General features: G+C 36.2%; 2 protein-coding genes across 17 annotated transcripts in view; one reads left to right on the plus strand and one right to left on the minus strand.

Annotated features, from left to right (window-relative positions):
* Positions 1–15,716, plus strand: part of MED12L (mediator complex subunit 12L) — a 322,213-nt gene that overhangs the window by 256,734 nt on the left and 49,763 nt on the right. For all 15 annotated transcript variants that reach the window (XM_082708331.1, XM_082708336.1, XM_082708339.1 and 12 more), the window contains 10 exons: positions 787–928; positions 2,632–2,752; positions 3,096–3,197; positions 3,899–4,012; positions 7,495–7,694; positions 10,477–10,665; positions 11,473–11,547; positions 11,666–11,856; positions 12,619–12,780; positions 14,900–15,011. In XM_082708331.1, coding sequence (XP_082564457.1) covers positions 787–928; positions 2,632–2,752; positions 3,096–3,197; positions 3,899–4,012; positions 7,495–7,694; positions 10,477–10,665; positions 11,473–11,547; positions 11,666–11,856; positions 12,619–12,780; positions 14,900–15,011 — 1,408 coding nt within the window. The remainder of the gene's footprint in view (positions 1–786; positions 929–2,631; positions 2,753–3,095; positions 3,198–3,898; positions 4,013–7,494; positions 7,695–10,476; positions 10,666–11,472; positions 11,548–11,665; positions 11,857–12,618; positions 12,781–14,899; positions 15,012–15,716) is intronic.
* Positions 1–15,716, minus strand: part of P2RY12 (purinergic receptor P2Y12) — a 42,748-nt gene that overhangs the window by 23,305 nt on the left and 3,727 nt on the right. The gene's annotated exons all lie outside the window — the stretch shown is intronic.

Genomic DNA, 15,716 nt, shown 5'->3' on the forward strand with positions numbered 1-15,716 from the left:
TTCGTTAGTAATTGCCTGGGGTGACATTTGGATGTTGTTTGCTTTTTGTTTCCCCCACTTATTCCTGAATCTATCTCTGTGTTATACTCTGATTTCCTTAGACTGACAGGCTATTCTGGCTGAATGCTCTGGCACGAGATACTTTGGATATAAATTTTAAGTTAACTATCCACTTAAAAAAGCATATAATAAAAATGCAAATGAAAAAGACCTATATCAGGGGCACCTGGGTGGCTCATTGGGTTTGGCCTCTGACTCTTGATTTCCCCTCGAGTCATCTCAGGGTAGTGGGATCGACCCCCCACGTCAGGTCCCTGCTCAGTGTGGAGCCTGCTTGAGAATCTTTCTCTTCTCCTCTTTCTGACCCTCCCCCTTCTCCTGCTTTCTCTTGAAAGGAAGGAAGAAAGGGAGGGAGGAAGGAAGTCTCCTAAAAATAAATCTATTTTAAAACACTGTATTTTGGCCTACCTACCTATTTAAAACACTGTGTCGTGTCTTTAATTTTTTGATGCCCCTAAAAATGTAAATTTGTAAGTCTGCTTTTTTCTAAGAACAAAAATATGTTAATTGGCATCTGTACTGATTTTAGTCAACAACATTAAATATCAGAAAACATTTGAAGCCACTTGCTTTTATTTTGGGTTCCAGGTCCAAGTGGGTATTTAATAAATCTTTGCATCTTAGAAATGAATGACTTTGATGGTAGTGAAACCTATGTGTTCATTAAGTATATCACTTGTACCTGTTTCTTTCTTACTTTCTACGTGTTCTTTTTCCTCTTCCCAGGATTAATGACATTGCCAATTTCTCCTCCGAGCTGACTGCTTGCTGCACTGTTCTTAGTTCAGAATGGCTGGGAGTTCTGAAGGCTCTTTGTTGTTCTTCAAATCATGTGTGGGGGTTTAATGATGTACTTTGCACTGTAGATGTAAGTTTTCTTTTTCATTTAAAAACTCATCTGTGCAATTAAATATTTAGTTAGTAATTCTTTTAAATTGATTTAACCCTTACCTAAAACATAAATTATTTTTTCTTTCTCTGCCCAAAAGCACTAAACGAGAATGCAGTTGCCAACAATTATATAAATTAAGAAAAAAAAAATCAAAATAAATACAATAGCTTAATCTACAGCAGAGATGCCAAGAGTTTCCCTCTTTGTTAGCTGAGATTTCTTATATAGTCTGTTTTCTTCAGAGTTGTTGGTTCATATTTTTACCAAGGTCCTTGGGCTCCTCATGGTACAAGATATAATCTACCTAAAGCAGTTTACATTTCGAAGAGAACCGGTTTGTTTTGTAATGATCAAGGTGTGTTCTAGGAATAATATGGCTTTCTCTGTGTTGCCTAAGAATGTCCAGGCCCAGATTCACTAGTGTGTTCAGTCTTTCTTAGTGATTGTGTCTGGAAGTTGATGAAGAGATATCCAGTATATATTACTGATTTCCTTTGCATGTCTGGTTGCATCTATGATGTATAATTTTTTTTTTTTTAAATCTGTCATGAGCCTCTGTTTTTCCTATCACTTCTTGAAGTTATCATGTTATACCTGGGTGTGTCTTCTGTGTAGAAGACATTTATGTATTTTACAAACCACCTTCCACTTTCCAGTTAGAGGTTTACTTTCTAGTCCTGGTATCTCAGGACTAGGTAGATAATTGTACTCCATTCATAGTTATCCCTGAAAAGAACTCTAAAACATTAACAGGGCTTATTTTTCAATTAGAGGAACTTCTTTTTCCCTGAAAGATAGATAGATAGGTAGATAAACTCATATGTGTTTCCTGCTATTCCAGACAGAAGAGATCCTAATTTTTATCTTTAACATAATTCCTTAACCTCTTGGTTGTTTTCTGTTAGACGTTATCTCTGCTTTTTTCCTTCATCTGCAGAATTGGGATTAATAATAGTTATGGGCCCCATGTTGGTGTGCTATTAAATGAGCTGGTTTTTGTAAATTACTAACCATAGTTATTGGTACAAGTTAATATGAAGGCTGCTATTAAGTTTGTTTTTGTTATTGTTCTCTACCAAAGTCTTAAGGTCTGTATAGGTAGAGGTTTTGTTCTGAATGCATTAATTTTCCTTCTCTTCCTTTTTTCACAGTCTCTCTTTCTCCTCCTCTCTCTTTCACTCTTTCACGTTTAGGAGCCAGATGGAAATTTTGATTGTTTTCCAAACTAATTATGTTATAGAATCATTCATAGTTATCCCTGAAAAGAACTCTAAAACATTAACAGGGCTTATTTTTCAATTAGAGGAACTTCTTTTTCCCTTGCTTCCTAATGATCTTACCCTTAAATGTCAAATGATGCGACATTCTGCTAAAATTTTTTTATTTATGCTATATCTATTAGGAATTTCTTGATTTTGTTTTTGTTTTGTTCAGTCACTTGTACTCTAGATAAAACTCAGTATCCCCTGATAGCATTGGGATATATGGAAACCTCATTGTCTTATAAAGTAGAAATAGTCCTTAGAGGATAACAAACCTACTCTGTTATCATTTTGCTCTATTGGGTCATTTTGGGACTTGAGATCTAACTGGTATTGCCTACATTCTCTTAGATATTAATCTTAGATAATACCTGAAGGGGTGTTAGGTATTAAAACATGTCAATGTTTTTCTTGAAGGTGAGTGACCTTTCATTCCATGATTCATTAGCTACTTTCATTGCTATTCTGATAGCACGACAGTGTTTCTCCCTGGAGGACGTCGTGCAGCACGTGGCACTTCCCTCTCTCCTAGCAGCAGGTACGGCACATCCGGAGTTGCCCTGATTATCTGATGGCTGTCTTGGGGTGGTTTCTGGATGGTAGAACTACTTTTGAAGGGTCCATGCATCGGGTGGTGGTGTGGTGTTGAGGTAAAGATTGTAGAACTGGCCGTGTTGTTCAATACAAAGTCAGGTAGATCCCTACGTAAAGGTGTTTTTTAAGGAGGCCCTCTGCTTTCCTGAAAAAGCATAGCTTACTGCCTTCCTTCTTACTGTAAGGAGCATTTATATTTAAGTTATTCTGGAAAAGTTAGCCTAATAGAAAAGCTGAAGACATGTCCTTGAGTACATGAGAAAATATGCTTCTATAATCTCTCTTAGCTTGTGGAGATGCAGATGCTGAGCCTGGGGCAAGGATGACATGCCGACTCCTGCTTCATCTCTTCCGAGCTCCCCAGGCCTGCTTATTACCTCAAGCAACTGGTGAGCTGACAGCTGAAAAACCCCTGATGACATTTTCCTTTGGAGGTAGAGATGCTAAAATGAGCAAGTAGGCTGTCCATTCTGTCATTTCCTTCCTGATTTTGGTGAACTTGCTGTGCAGGTGAGGAAGGAGTGCAGTAAAGCCATTGAATGGGCTGTCAGCACCTTCTATTTATGCAATATCAGGATGTATTGAGAAACTCAAATCAGGAGTTAATAAGCAATAAAAATATTTTTGCTCTTAGGCCAAGCTATGCTAGTGGGTAGCTTGATCCTTTCACACCTACTATGTATGTTGGTTATGAACCACATCATAGCAGCTTAGGGCAATGACGATTCATTTACTCTTTACTAAGATAAAAGGAATAAGGAAGGATTCTGGGGGTGTTACTGAAGTGTGTTTCTAAAGATCATTTCCATATAGTGTATGTGTGTGTGAGAATCAGCGTATGTAGATGAAGGTTCTTAATTTTTTGATCCATTTCTCTAAGAAGCAAAGACATTGTTTTAATAATTAGAAAAGGTTAAGAAAGGAATACTGACAGTATTCTTAGTGGATCCACAAAGCTTTGATTAAAGCTTGCTGATGGCATTTAAGGACCCCTAGTCTAACAGTGAAAGGCTCTGTCAGTTGTAAATGGTTAGAAGAGATTGTTAATGATGGTGATGAGACCATTAAAGGTCTGCTGTTTTTCTCATAGGCAAACCTTTCCCTGGAATAAGATCATCTTGTGATAGACACCTCTTAGCTGCTGCCCACAACAGCATTGAAGTGGGAGCCGTGTTTGCTGTCTTAAAGGCAATTATGATGCTTGGTAAGATTATCCTGACACTAAACTTGGTTAATAACCAGAAATAGAGGAAAAATCATTTGTATTCAGGTTCAGCTCTTATTCATATTACTGGTAAAACATGGTTTAATTTGGTTTTATCCTGGCAAAATTAGTTGGCTTTCTTCAAGTCCAAGATCAGTTGGACTTGAGGTGTCTGCTCCTTACCTACAAATCTGGGGGAATTTAGATAATGTATTTTTTTTTTCCCCAATGGCATTTTTACTACAGGATGTTTCATTTTGTTACAATATAGATTCTCAGACCTACAGGGTGGTTTTGTTTTTATTTGTTGGCATAAGTCACACTTTGTGATGGACACAGATGTCGTAGTGATCTAACCAATGGTTTAAAGTTCATATTATATATTATAACAGCACAACACCAGAAAACTTGTGTTTTAATTCTTACTGTTTTGCTTCTGTTGTGACCCTGAACAGGTATATAAGCTTCTGCCTTAGGTTTTTCATGAATTAGGTAATAATTGCAATGATGTTGATATTATTGATAAATCAACATTAGTTAATTTAATCCATCATGTCCAAGATATCCTTTATACTCCTGTTAGTATATATATTCCTGGAGTAGTTGTACTGCATTTTCTGTTCATTGGCAATATAATCCTTTAAGACATTTTTATTCTATAAATTTATTCTATAAATTGTTGAGTAGGAATTCTTGAGTCCAGACTGCCTACTTCCCAGTATGGGAAACCTTTTTTTGGCCTTGACTGAATAAATGTTCTGTCTTATGTTCTGAAGGAGCTCTCTTTGATTAGAAAAGAAGCTACTGAGAAGGTAGGAAATGTTTTAGAGGAATCTTCAAGAACATTGTACTTCATACTCCTGTTTGAATATTATTTGTTGACAATGAAGGATAATAAGATTTTCATTAAAAAAATTACTAAAAGTTCACTTTAAGAAAAGAGTTATAGGGACGCCTGGGTGGCTCAGTTGGTTAAGCAGCTGCCTTCGGCTCAGGTCATGATCCCAGCGTCCTGGGATCGAGTCCCACATCGGGCTCCTTGCTTGGCGGGGAGCCTGCTTCTCCCTCTGCCTCTGCCTGCCACACTGTCTGCCTGTGCTTGCTCTCGCTTCTCTCTCTATGACAAATAAATAAAATAAAAAATCTTTAAAAAAAAAAAAAAAAAAAGAAAAAGAAAAGAGTTATATATAGACACATACATATTTACATATGGTTTCTAGGTTTTGCAGTAGTGTAAGGGTAAAGGTTGGAGAAAACGTATGTATACATTCATTATATATAGAAATGCCAATGAATTTATAGTAAAAAACAAAGGTAGAACCACGTGGATGGTCATAGCCTCTGTTCTGAGCTTAGGAGCTTGTATTATTATATAACTAACGTTAAATGCTCATTTCAGTAAGTAAAATTTCTCCTTTCTGATGATGTTTGAAAAGAAAATGGTTGGTCAATCTACTTAATAAAAAAGTGTAGGGACCATAAAGTCCAGGACTTGCCTTTTTTTTTTTTTTTTTTTAAACTGTGGTATCTCTAATTCCCATCGGATAAACTAGACAGTAGATTTTGAAATAGTAGCTTTTCAACAAACAAATGTTGAAAGTGTGACTACAGAAGGGGATACAGACATTGACTGGCAGAAAACAAAATGAGTGCTATCTAGGTGCTTAACCCTTCATTTGGAGGATTGGTCCAGTTCCAATTAAAATTTGCCAGGCTCTTTAAAGAGTCATAGAACTGTATTTTAATATCCATGTGTAATAACCAGTTCATTTATCTTTGGTTGGCTTTCCTTGGCCTTTTTAATTCACCTCAGTTCTTGGTAGATAGAGAAGACTTCAAGTCTGAGATGTCAGAATCAGGTCATTTGGATGTCTGCAGAGCCTTGGACTAGGTAATCGCTGAACACTCTTTTCTATTTGTTCTATTATTTGTGCAGTTCCAGAAGGGTCTGGCACAGTCTCCTTTACCTTCTCTGTCGCCCTACCATCTAAACTAAATGAGAACCTGAATGAGGATTTCTTAGGCGGAGGTGTTTATTTCTCTGATTTTGTTTTTATATAAGTTTTGATTTCTCTACCTCACCCTGTTCTTACCAATGTTTTCTCAAGTCCTGTCTACCAGGATCTATTTTGAATTTGGGTGACAAAATTGTTCTATAGAAATTGGTTTTTAATTTATGTAGTAGTTTTAACTTAAGGTGTAGAAATAGTTGTTTATATCCCCAGAGGTGGGGAGAAAGTATGCTAAATTTTGGTACATATCTTTCAGCCCCCAAGGAGCTCTGTTGAATTAAATAAACTCTTATGGGTGAAGTGAAATTGTTACTTTTTTCTCTTGTGTATTTTAATGAGGAGTATATGATAATATAGAATAAGATACTGATGACCTGAAAAGTATTATATATTCCTCCCCTCCTCTTGCAATTTTATGAATAAATATTCACTAAGCCGTTCTGATTTTTCAAGTTTTCCAGCAGAGTCAAAACTTTTTATGGTTGACCTGTGGGTTTTAAAAGGCTTTTGCACTGATCTAGTCTTGGTTTTACTCATAGTGGGCAGTAAGGGGCCTTGTTTAAACTCATTTGCTGGTTCCAAGAAACTTTCTTCTTCAAGGCTTATAACCCTGTAGGTGGACAGGCAAAAGTTTAGAGGTTCTGTTGTCATTTGGCAGTCTTTATTATCAAATTATATTCTCTCACTTTTAAAATATGATAGTGATTTGTCTTTCACAGCTGGAGAGGGTTTCTTATTTACAGCTATTCCGACATTCTGCTCCCAAGAACTTGATTGTGAAGGAAATCCTTTCCTTAGTTTAATTTGACTCAGTATATTAGAGGTTGATCTGGTGAGGTTTTCTAATTTGGATGTTTACAGAGAGGAGAGTGAGAGACTTGGGTTATTCAATGAATGCCCTAATGTTTTAGGGCTTCCTTAGTATGCATTGCCCTTTTCCATTCCCAGGGAAATAAATCTCTCTTGTCAAGAAGTTGATAGTAAGGTGGGCTAAGGCAAAAGTTTTCTGTTGACCTATGGATAGAAAATAAGTCATTGTAAGAGAAGAAATGGAAAAGGGACATCTAGAAGGGTGAGTAACCCATTTTTTCCTTGTCTATAAGTGAAATGAATTTGAATATTGAATACATTTGTGCTTGAAATATTGGTGAAATCAATGTTTTCTGATTATTAAGTATGACTCATAATGGCCTTTCCAAGTTCAGTGAATACATACTTAATTCTGTAAACAAAATAAGGAATAAGTCTTGAATATGCTTTTTTCCCCCATGTCCAGTGAAACTTCTTTGGGTTCTCTCGATTATCCTCTTGATCCATTCTCTCTTGCTGAACAACAGGCTATGCCATAATGATGCCATTCACATATTTTAACTCCTTGAAGTCTTGCTTCATTTACTTCTCAAGGCTTTACTTCACTTACGGCAATATTTTGAACTTCTGTGATTTTGCTTTTGTGGTTCTATTATTTAGGAGATGCCAAAATTGGCAATAACAATGTCAGCTCTTTAAAGAATGATGACTTCACCATGAGGGGTTTACGACGTGATGGGAATACTGATGATATCTGGACTGCCTCACAAAATCCAAAATCCTGTGGGAAAAGCATTTCCATAGAAACTGCCAATTTAAGAGAATATGCCAGATATGTACTGAGGACTATCTGTCAACAGGTATTTTTCAGATTTAATTTGCCTTTAACTTTGACAATGTTATGAGAGAAATGTTCTCTGTTGTAGGAAACTTGCACATCAGGGTTCCTTTTCTTCTTGCTAACTTTATTTGAAAATAAATTGGAATTTGTTGAAAAGTTGCAATAATAAGAGCTATAGTGTATATGCCCTTTATGCAGATTCACCAATTTTTTATATTTTGCCACATTGCTTTATGATTCTATTTGTGTGTGAATATGGATGCATATACTTTTTAATTTTTTGCTGACGCTTTTGAGAGTAGATGGTATACATTATGAATTTTTACTTTTTAATACCTTAGTGTTCACTTTTTAACATAACCAAATGCAGTTATCAAAAATCAAGAAATTTAGCCTTGGTACTCTAATTTTTTTCTCACCTGCAGCTACATTCATTTTTTTCAGTTGTCCCAATAATGTTGGCTTTGTCTGAGATTTCCTATAGATTAGCTTCAGGCTATGCAATCTTAGCCAAGATGCTACGGAAGTAATACTATGTTCTTCTAGGGTAGTCACACCCGAAGTCACATGTCCATTCTCACCTCCCTGGCGGTGATCATTTTGATGAAATCATTTGATGAAAGTGTATGGTTTCAAGGTTTTGCTGCTCTATCATTATCATTTTTACCCCTTGTAATCAGTAAACAGCCTTTGGAGAGACATTTTGAGACAATGCAGATATCCTGCTCCTCATCAAATGTCACCACCCATAGAGCATTCCTTTTGATTCTTGTCCAAACTAGTCTTTGTATGAGAGTTGCAAAATGGTGATTGTTTCTTCCCCTCTATAGTTAGTAATTTGAATTGCATTCTCAGGAGAGCCTATCACTATTAATATTTTTTACCTTATTCTTATTTAGTTATCCATATGGATTATAGTATACAGTCCTTAGTTATTTTCATGTTCAGATTGTCCCAGATTTGTCCAGTGTGAACCTTTTCATTATAGCTTTTAAGTTTTGACATGTCTTTCTCTCTTTCTCATTTTTTTTTTTTTTTAAACCACAAGTATTTTTAATTCCTGGCCCACCTTGTGCTTTCCCTATTCCAAACCTGGAATTCGTCATTCCTCCAAGGAACTCTGGTTCTAGTTAATAGAGGATGGTATTTAGAAACCAAGATATGGGCCCTGTGGTGCTCATTACTGTGCCGATGGGGTTTCATTGCCTCTAAGCCTTTTCATCATATAGAGGTAGTTAAAAATACATCCATATACATAAGTTTGTGTGTATATTCATGAGTTTATACTGATTCATCCACTTCTATTAACGTCACTTAGTTCTTCTTTGCATTCCCCTAATAATTTCATATTAATATTGTCTTCCACAGTAAGAACCCTGGCTCCCAGTAACATCAGCCATTTACTAATTTATTTAATTCTGTACTACACCTGAAATAGTTTTCAGAATTGCTGACCTATATACCACTAGGGAAAATATGGAAAGGAGTTGAAGATTTGTTTATAATTTTTTTTTCCCTAATGACTTCTAGTATTTTATTAAAAAATCTTTTTGAACTTTCTCCTTCAGTATGGATGTTATTCATTTGAAATAGAATTGATTTTATTGGTTTTTATTTGCATTCAGTTGAGATTCCCTTTTTCTTCCTCTCCACTGCTTCAGATTACCATGCTTCTACAAGTCAGCTGCACAAACAGGTGTACTGAGAGATGTGTTCTCTGTCCCTTGTCTCTTTCATCCTGTGTTTTTTCCTGCCCTTGGTGATCAGTTTCATTATTTTTTGATTTATCTTCCTTTTTTTCCTTTTAATTTCTCTTACAAAAAAAGAAAACATGGCATACCATACATACAGTTTTCTATTTCGATGGAGACATTATGTTAACAGGAACATGTTTTTATTAGAGCATGTTGTAACTTGGGTAGAAGTTCATGAAATGGTCATATAGATAATGAGAGGCCGTTGTGTATTGTTTCCCTAACAGAAGCACCAAGGATCAAACAGTTTTAATCCCTGAAAAATATTTCTGATATCTGGGTCCCACCATCAGATTTGTATTTGGTGGGCCCTGAGCACTGGTAGTTTAGCAAGCTCCACAGGTGACTTTAATAGTAACTCAGCATTGGGCTACTGGTGTAGTTAAGAAACAGGCTACATCTGAAACAGATCTGGATTCGAAATCGGCTTTGTTGATAGTTTCTTCTATAGTATAAGAGTTTGCATGATGAAAGGCAAAAGGGATTTAAACTGCTAAAAACTCTCTGGAGGACAGTTGACCATATGTATCAATAGTCTTAAATTTGGTATACTTCTTGACTCAACAGTTATGCTTTTATGAAGTTATCCTAGAAAAATAATTGTTTAGAAAGTAGATGTGCACAAATATTTATAATAGTATCATGTATAATATAAAAAAATGACAGCTTTCTAAATGTTTTACTCTGTTCTTTCTATTTAGTATAGTAAGCATTACATAAAAATGAAGACATGTACTAATACAGAATCATTACCGTTATACGCAAATATTTTCTTTAGTTTCTTTAGCTTTTTTTTTTTCTTTCCTTTTTGCATATTTCTTTTTCAAACTTTTTAAAACCAAGGTCCCACTTTGTATTTTTAGGAAGTCAAAATGCCAGAAATTTTGTTTTCAAAATTTTTCCCACTTATTTTTTCATGCAGTTTTTATTTTATTGGAAGATTTCTGTCTGCTTTGTATTCCATTGTTCAACATGATTCAGTGCATGTTACATTCACGTGTAGAAAGCCTCTGCCTCTCAATCTAATAGCCGATTTTTTTTTTAAAGGAATGGGTAGGAGAACATTGCTTAAAAGAACCTGAAAGGTTATGCACAGACAAAGAGCTTATTTTGGACCCCGTGCTTTCAAATATGCAAGCACAGAAATTACTGCAGCTTATCTGTTATCCTCATGGTATTAAAGAATGTACTGAGGGCGACAACTTGCAAAGACAGCACATTAAGCGTATTCTTCAGGTGAGTGATTAGAGTCTAATGATTGTGTTTCTGTCATGTAACACTTTCTCTTTTTCTTTTTTTTTTTTTCTTGCTCAATGCTAATTCTTGACTTCAAATCTGATTTTTATTCTCCTAATTTTCTCTTCTGTGAAATTGTTGCACCTCATTGCTAGGTAAATATAGATACTGGAGGAGCTATACAATCATAGTATTAACACTGATATTTTAAGTCTGCTATATTTAGATGAGACATAACCTTTCTGGAGGGATAGCCTTAAATATATTAGTCAAAAAGTATTGAAATTATTTTGGAATGGTTTGCTTAGGTGAATAGATACGGAGAGAAGAAATCCTTGTTTTATTTTTAGTGCCTGGCTGAATGTGCATTATTTTTATTTCACTTCATTTCATTTCATTTATTTTAAAGATTTTATTTGAGAGAGATAAGAGAGTATGAGTGAGCAAGAGAGAGCACACGAGCAGGGGGAGGAGCAAAAGGAGAAGGAGAAACAGAACTCTCCACCAAGCAGGGAGCCCAATGTGGGGCTTGGTCCTGGCACTCCATGATCATGACCTGAGCCCAAAGCAGATGCTTAACTGACTCAGCCACCCATGCGCCACAGATATCCATTATTTTAAAAAAAAATTTTTTTTAAATTTGTGTCTACAGTGAATGTACATAATGGAGCCTTTTGATCCCTACAGATTCTTTTATTCTGTATGATTATTCTGTTCTTTTCTTGAGAGGGAATACTGCAAGGAATTATTATATTTTAAGACATATTTCAGTATCCTTAATGCATTAATTCTTTCCATTTTCCCCAGAATCTTGAGCAGTGGACTCTAAGGCAGTCCTGGCTAGAACTTCAGTTAATGATCAAACAGTGCTTGAAGGACCCTGTGAGTATATATTGGAAGCATGTGTTATGTATACAAAAATTAAGAACAGCAAGAACACGTTGATGTTGGAGGATGGAGTAAAACATATGCATGCTAGTTTTCTTATGTTTTACTCCAGGGCTCTGGTTCAGTGGCTGAAATGAACAACTTACTGGACAATATTGCAAAGGCAACAATAGAGGTATTCCAGCAGTCTGCTGATTTGAACAATAATTCTTCTAATTCTGGCATGGGCCTCTTCAACCCAAATGGAATTGGAAATACTGATACAAGTAGCACGAGGCAGAATGGAATAAAGACGTTTCTGAGGTATTTTTTTCTGTAGTTCGATTGGACTGTGATTACTTTTTCACATGTAATGGTATGTTTTTATTTGCATGATGCAGTTACTTTTCATAAAGGTGCAGGAATGTGAAATTATTTGTGTCATTTATCATTATTTAATAATTTTTTAAAGGGCATGGTGATGGATCATGTCTCAGTGTTTAACACGTCCAGACTCCTTGGAACTACATATGACGCTCAGAAGGGATTAATTTCTTTATTTTCTCCTTAAGGCTACTCTGTTCCATAGAATTCATTATATAGGAAACATTCATTTTGCCATTTTTATTAATTGGCAGTGTTGCAGGTTGATTTGTATTTCATCATTTGGGTTTAAAGTATAACTAGTGAATTTTAAAACCTCAAAAATTGGTTATTAATATGCTTAAATATCATCAGAACATTTCATATCTTAAACATGACAGTAAAGTGTGTTGTTTATTGTGCAAAAGGACTATTGCTAATCAGAGAGCTATAATCATAGAAGACTTGCACAGATTTAAAAACCTTAGTGACAGTGTTCTCCCAGAACACCCCACATTTTATTGCTTTACATAGTGAGAGTGGAAAAGTATGTTCAAGTATCTGATATTTGGCAAGAGGAAAGATGGTACAGAGATAAAAGGGAAGCTTTGTGATAATTGTTGTTTCTTATTCATCAAAGTTTTGCCCTGGAGTTTCTGTTACAACTGTGAGAGCAGAGGAAAAGAACACCTCCTTGGGTATAACACCTATTTCTGATTTTAGTTCCTCTGAACGCAGGGGTGTGTGGCTGGTGGCCCCCCTAATTGCCCGGCTGCCAACCTCTGTGCAAGGACGGGTACTAAAAGCTGCTGGAGAGGAGCTGGAGAAGGGACAGCACTTGGGCTCCTCTTCAAAAAAGGAAAGAGACAGACAAAAACAGAAAAGGTATGGCTGCAAGGTGTTTCTTTGTGTGAGGGCTTAAGGAATGACTGAGAACTAACATTTTGCAGACATATATGGTCACTATACCCAGAGTGCACTGAAATTTTTTTTAAATGGAAATGGCAATACTCTGTTAGGTAACGCTCTGATCCTAGAAAGTTCCAGGTTAAAAATAATTAGTACACCAGTTCGTTCTGCCCGTGTACCCAAATTACTGCTGAGCCATTAAGGACACCAACTTCTTAGCCTCACTTCAGACCTGTTGAATCAAATCTGGATATCCACTTAGTCTCTATAGTCTCCATTTAATTACTTTTTATTCTTTTAATTATCTATGTTTAAAATACATAGAATTATATCATTTTGTCCTGTTGGACACTAAGATAATATTTGTAACACTTAGGGCTCTTGTTCTACACTAAATACTAAAATATATCAACCACTAAATTTAATCTTTTCTTCATTTATTTTAGGCCCTAGAAAAGGTTCCAAATAATTAATTTTGCAAACTGACTCTGGTTTTGAGAAAGAATAGGCCTGCTTTCTAATGTGAAAATATGAATTTAGCATCTCAGGAGTAAAGGGAAATAATGAAGATTTCTTCCATTAAAAAAAACCCAAAAAACAAAAAAACTCTGAACATGTATAGTTCATATCCCCTAATGAATAATATTTTATTTTTTTTAAAGATTTTATTTATTTATTTGATAGAGAGAGATCACAAGTAGATGGAGAGGCAGGCAGAGAGAGAGAGAGAGGGAAGCAGGTCCCCTGCTGAGCAGAGAGCCCAATGCGGGACTCGATCCCAGGACCCTGAGATCATGACCTGAGCTGAAGGCAGTGGCTTAACCCACTGAGCCACCCAGGTGCCCCATGAATAATATTTTAATAATATTTTAGTAGCTACCATTTATTTGAGCCCTTATGAAATGCCATTGTATAAAACTCATTGCATATATACGTGAACTTTTAAATTCTCATAGCAGTCATGTGTTGTGGGTGCTGTCGTTATATCTTTCTTAAGTTGAAGGAAGGGAAGCACCAAAAAGTTAATTTGGTACGGACACACTGCTAAGGAGTTGTAAAACTGGAGTTTAAACCCAGGTCATCTGGTTCCCGAGACCATGCTCTTTAACTGAAGTGCATCTTGGTAACGACCTAGATTTACATGTATTTTGTTTGTTACCTGGTTGTTTGGCATCTCCTTTGCAAAGGTCAGTCAATCCACCAGATGACTCAGTTTTAATTCTGAAATCTAATTTCTAATGCATGGTTGCGTGTACATTGTATGTACATTATCCCCACAGCAGTACAGATGGTATTGCAAAGTTTGAGGATGACTTGTCCCAAGTCAGTTTCTCCCAGCTCTGCTGGTAGAGGGAGGACGCACGTTGAAATAATTGGGTCTCGATCTCCTTCTAAGAATTTTTTTTCCAACATAGCACTTAGTTTGTCAATATGATTTGTATCCAATAATTGAAGAAATGCTAATAAAATGACAACCGAAAATAATTTTTTTTTTTTTTTAAATTCAGATGCCTTCACACCTCTTACGATGAGGCTTTGAGATATGGTGGGTCACTAATAAGCTTACTGCCTTTGGGTCCTCAGGACTTAGGTGCTGATCTTACTTCTATCAGTACCTACCCTGTTTGGTCTTAAGAAACTTGCTACAAAGTAACACAAGCACAAGAATCATACAGGCCTGATTCCTTGGCTCTTCGACAATAGCTTGGTGTGACAAATTTAAAAATTTTTCATTTTGTTCTGTGTATAATGTCCTATTCCTGCTGATGTGTGTCTTTCAAATTCTATGAAATAGAAACACTCTTCTCACTGCACTCCCCGAACACGCTCCTGCAGTATGAATTCATGCTAGTTTGGGTATGGCTTCAAGGATAAGAGAGCATATTAAATTATTTAGAAGCATCACAGTGGCTTTTAATCTTGTTAGTAGAGCTATGATTTAACTTTTCAGGTCGGCTTTGGCTATTTACTACTCCTTTCCCTTTGCTAATAGTAAAATAAATAAGGGCCAATAACCAAAGGGCAGGAGATCTATGTTGCACAGGAAGTAATCCATCCTTTCTAACTAAATCTGCTGTTACTACTTCCTTTGTAGTATGTCTCTTTTGAGTCAACAACCTTTCCTTTCACTGGTCCTTACCTGCCTTAAGGGACAAGATGAACAACGGGAAGGCCTCTTAACATCTCTTCAGAATCAAGTTAATCAGGTAAAGTATACTAGACTATTAAGGCAGTCAAGTATTTTTCTAAGGGCATTCTTTTTTTTTTTTTTTCCTTTCAAATACTGAGATTAAATTAATAAGATAACCGCATATTTTGGTTAGATGCAGGGAGACACAATGCATGCCCTGTTCTCCTACCTGGTGTTCTAGACATCACAAGATTCACAGTTTTGTAAGAGTAATTATGCATGGAATAAATGTCTGTGTCCTATAAAAATAACATTTTGTACATTGCATGCAACTTTCACATCTGCTCCTCTCCTGACCCTGTGTTGTGGGAGAGGACCTGGAGCAATGTGTGTTGCATGTATGGTGTTAAGACAGAGAAACCTCTCTCCAGCTTCTCCAGCTCAGCCCCCACCTATCTGGAAGGTCTCAGCTTGAGTGCTAATTTCAAAATCAGAAGGCATATTGATTTGTGTACAAAGAATTTAAATTTTGGCTTTCTACCAACCACAGTTCTCTTGGTCACTCTTTGGGGGATTTGCATTCTGTGTACTCCAAGGAAGTGGCGTGATGAAACCAGAAATTGGAAAGTGTGGAATTGAGCAAAGTAGGTAGATTGGTCATGTAGAATGTTTTATCCTGCTACAGAGCCAAATGGAGCCCTCATGTGGCCCTCTGTTTCTATGACATCTTGTCTTTCTCGTAGATGATACTAGATGAATGTGAACAAGGATACTTAGCTCA

Source organism: Mustela nivalis, assembly GCF_964662115.1.
Source record: "Mustela nivalis genome assembly, chromosome: 1".
Classification (NCBI taxonomy): domain Eukaryota; kingdom Metazoa; phylum Chordata; class Mammalia; order Carnivora; family Mustelidae; genus Mustela; species Mustela nivalis.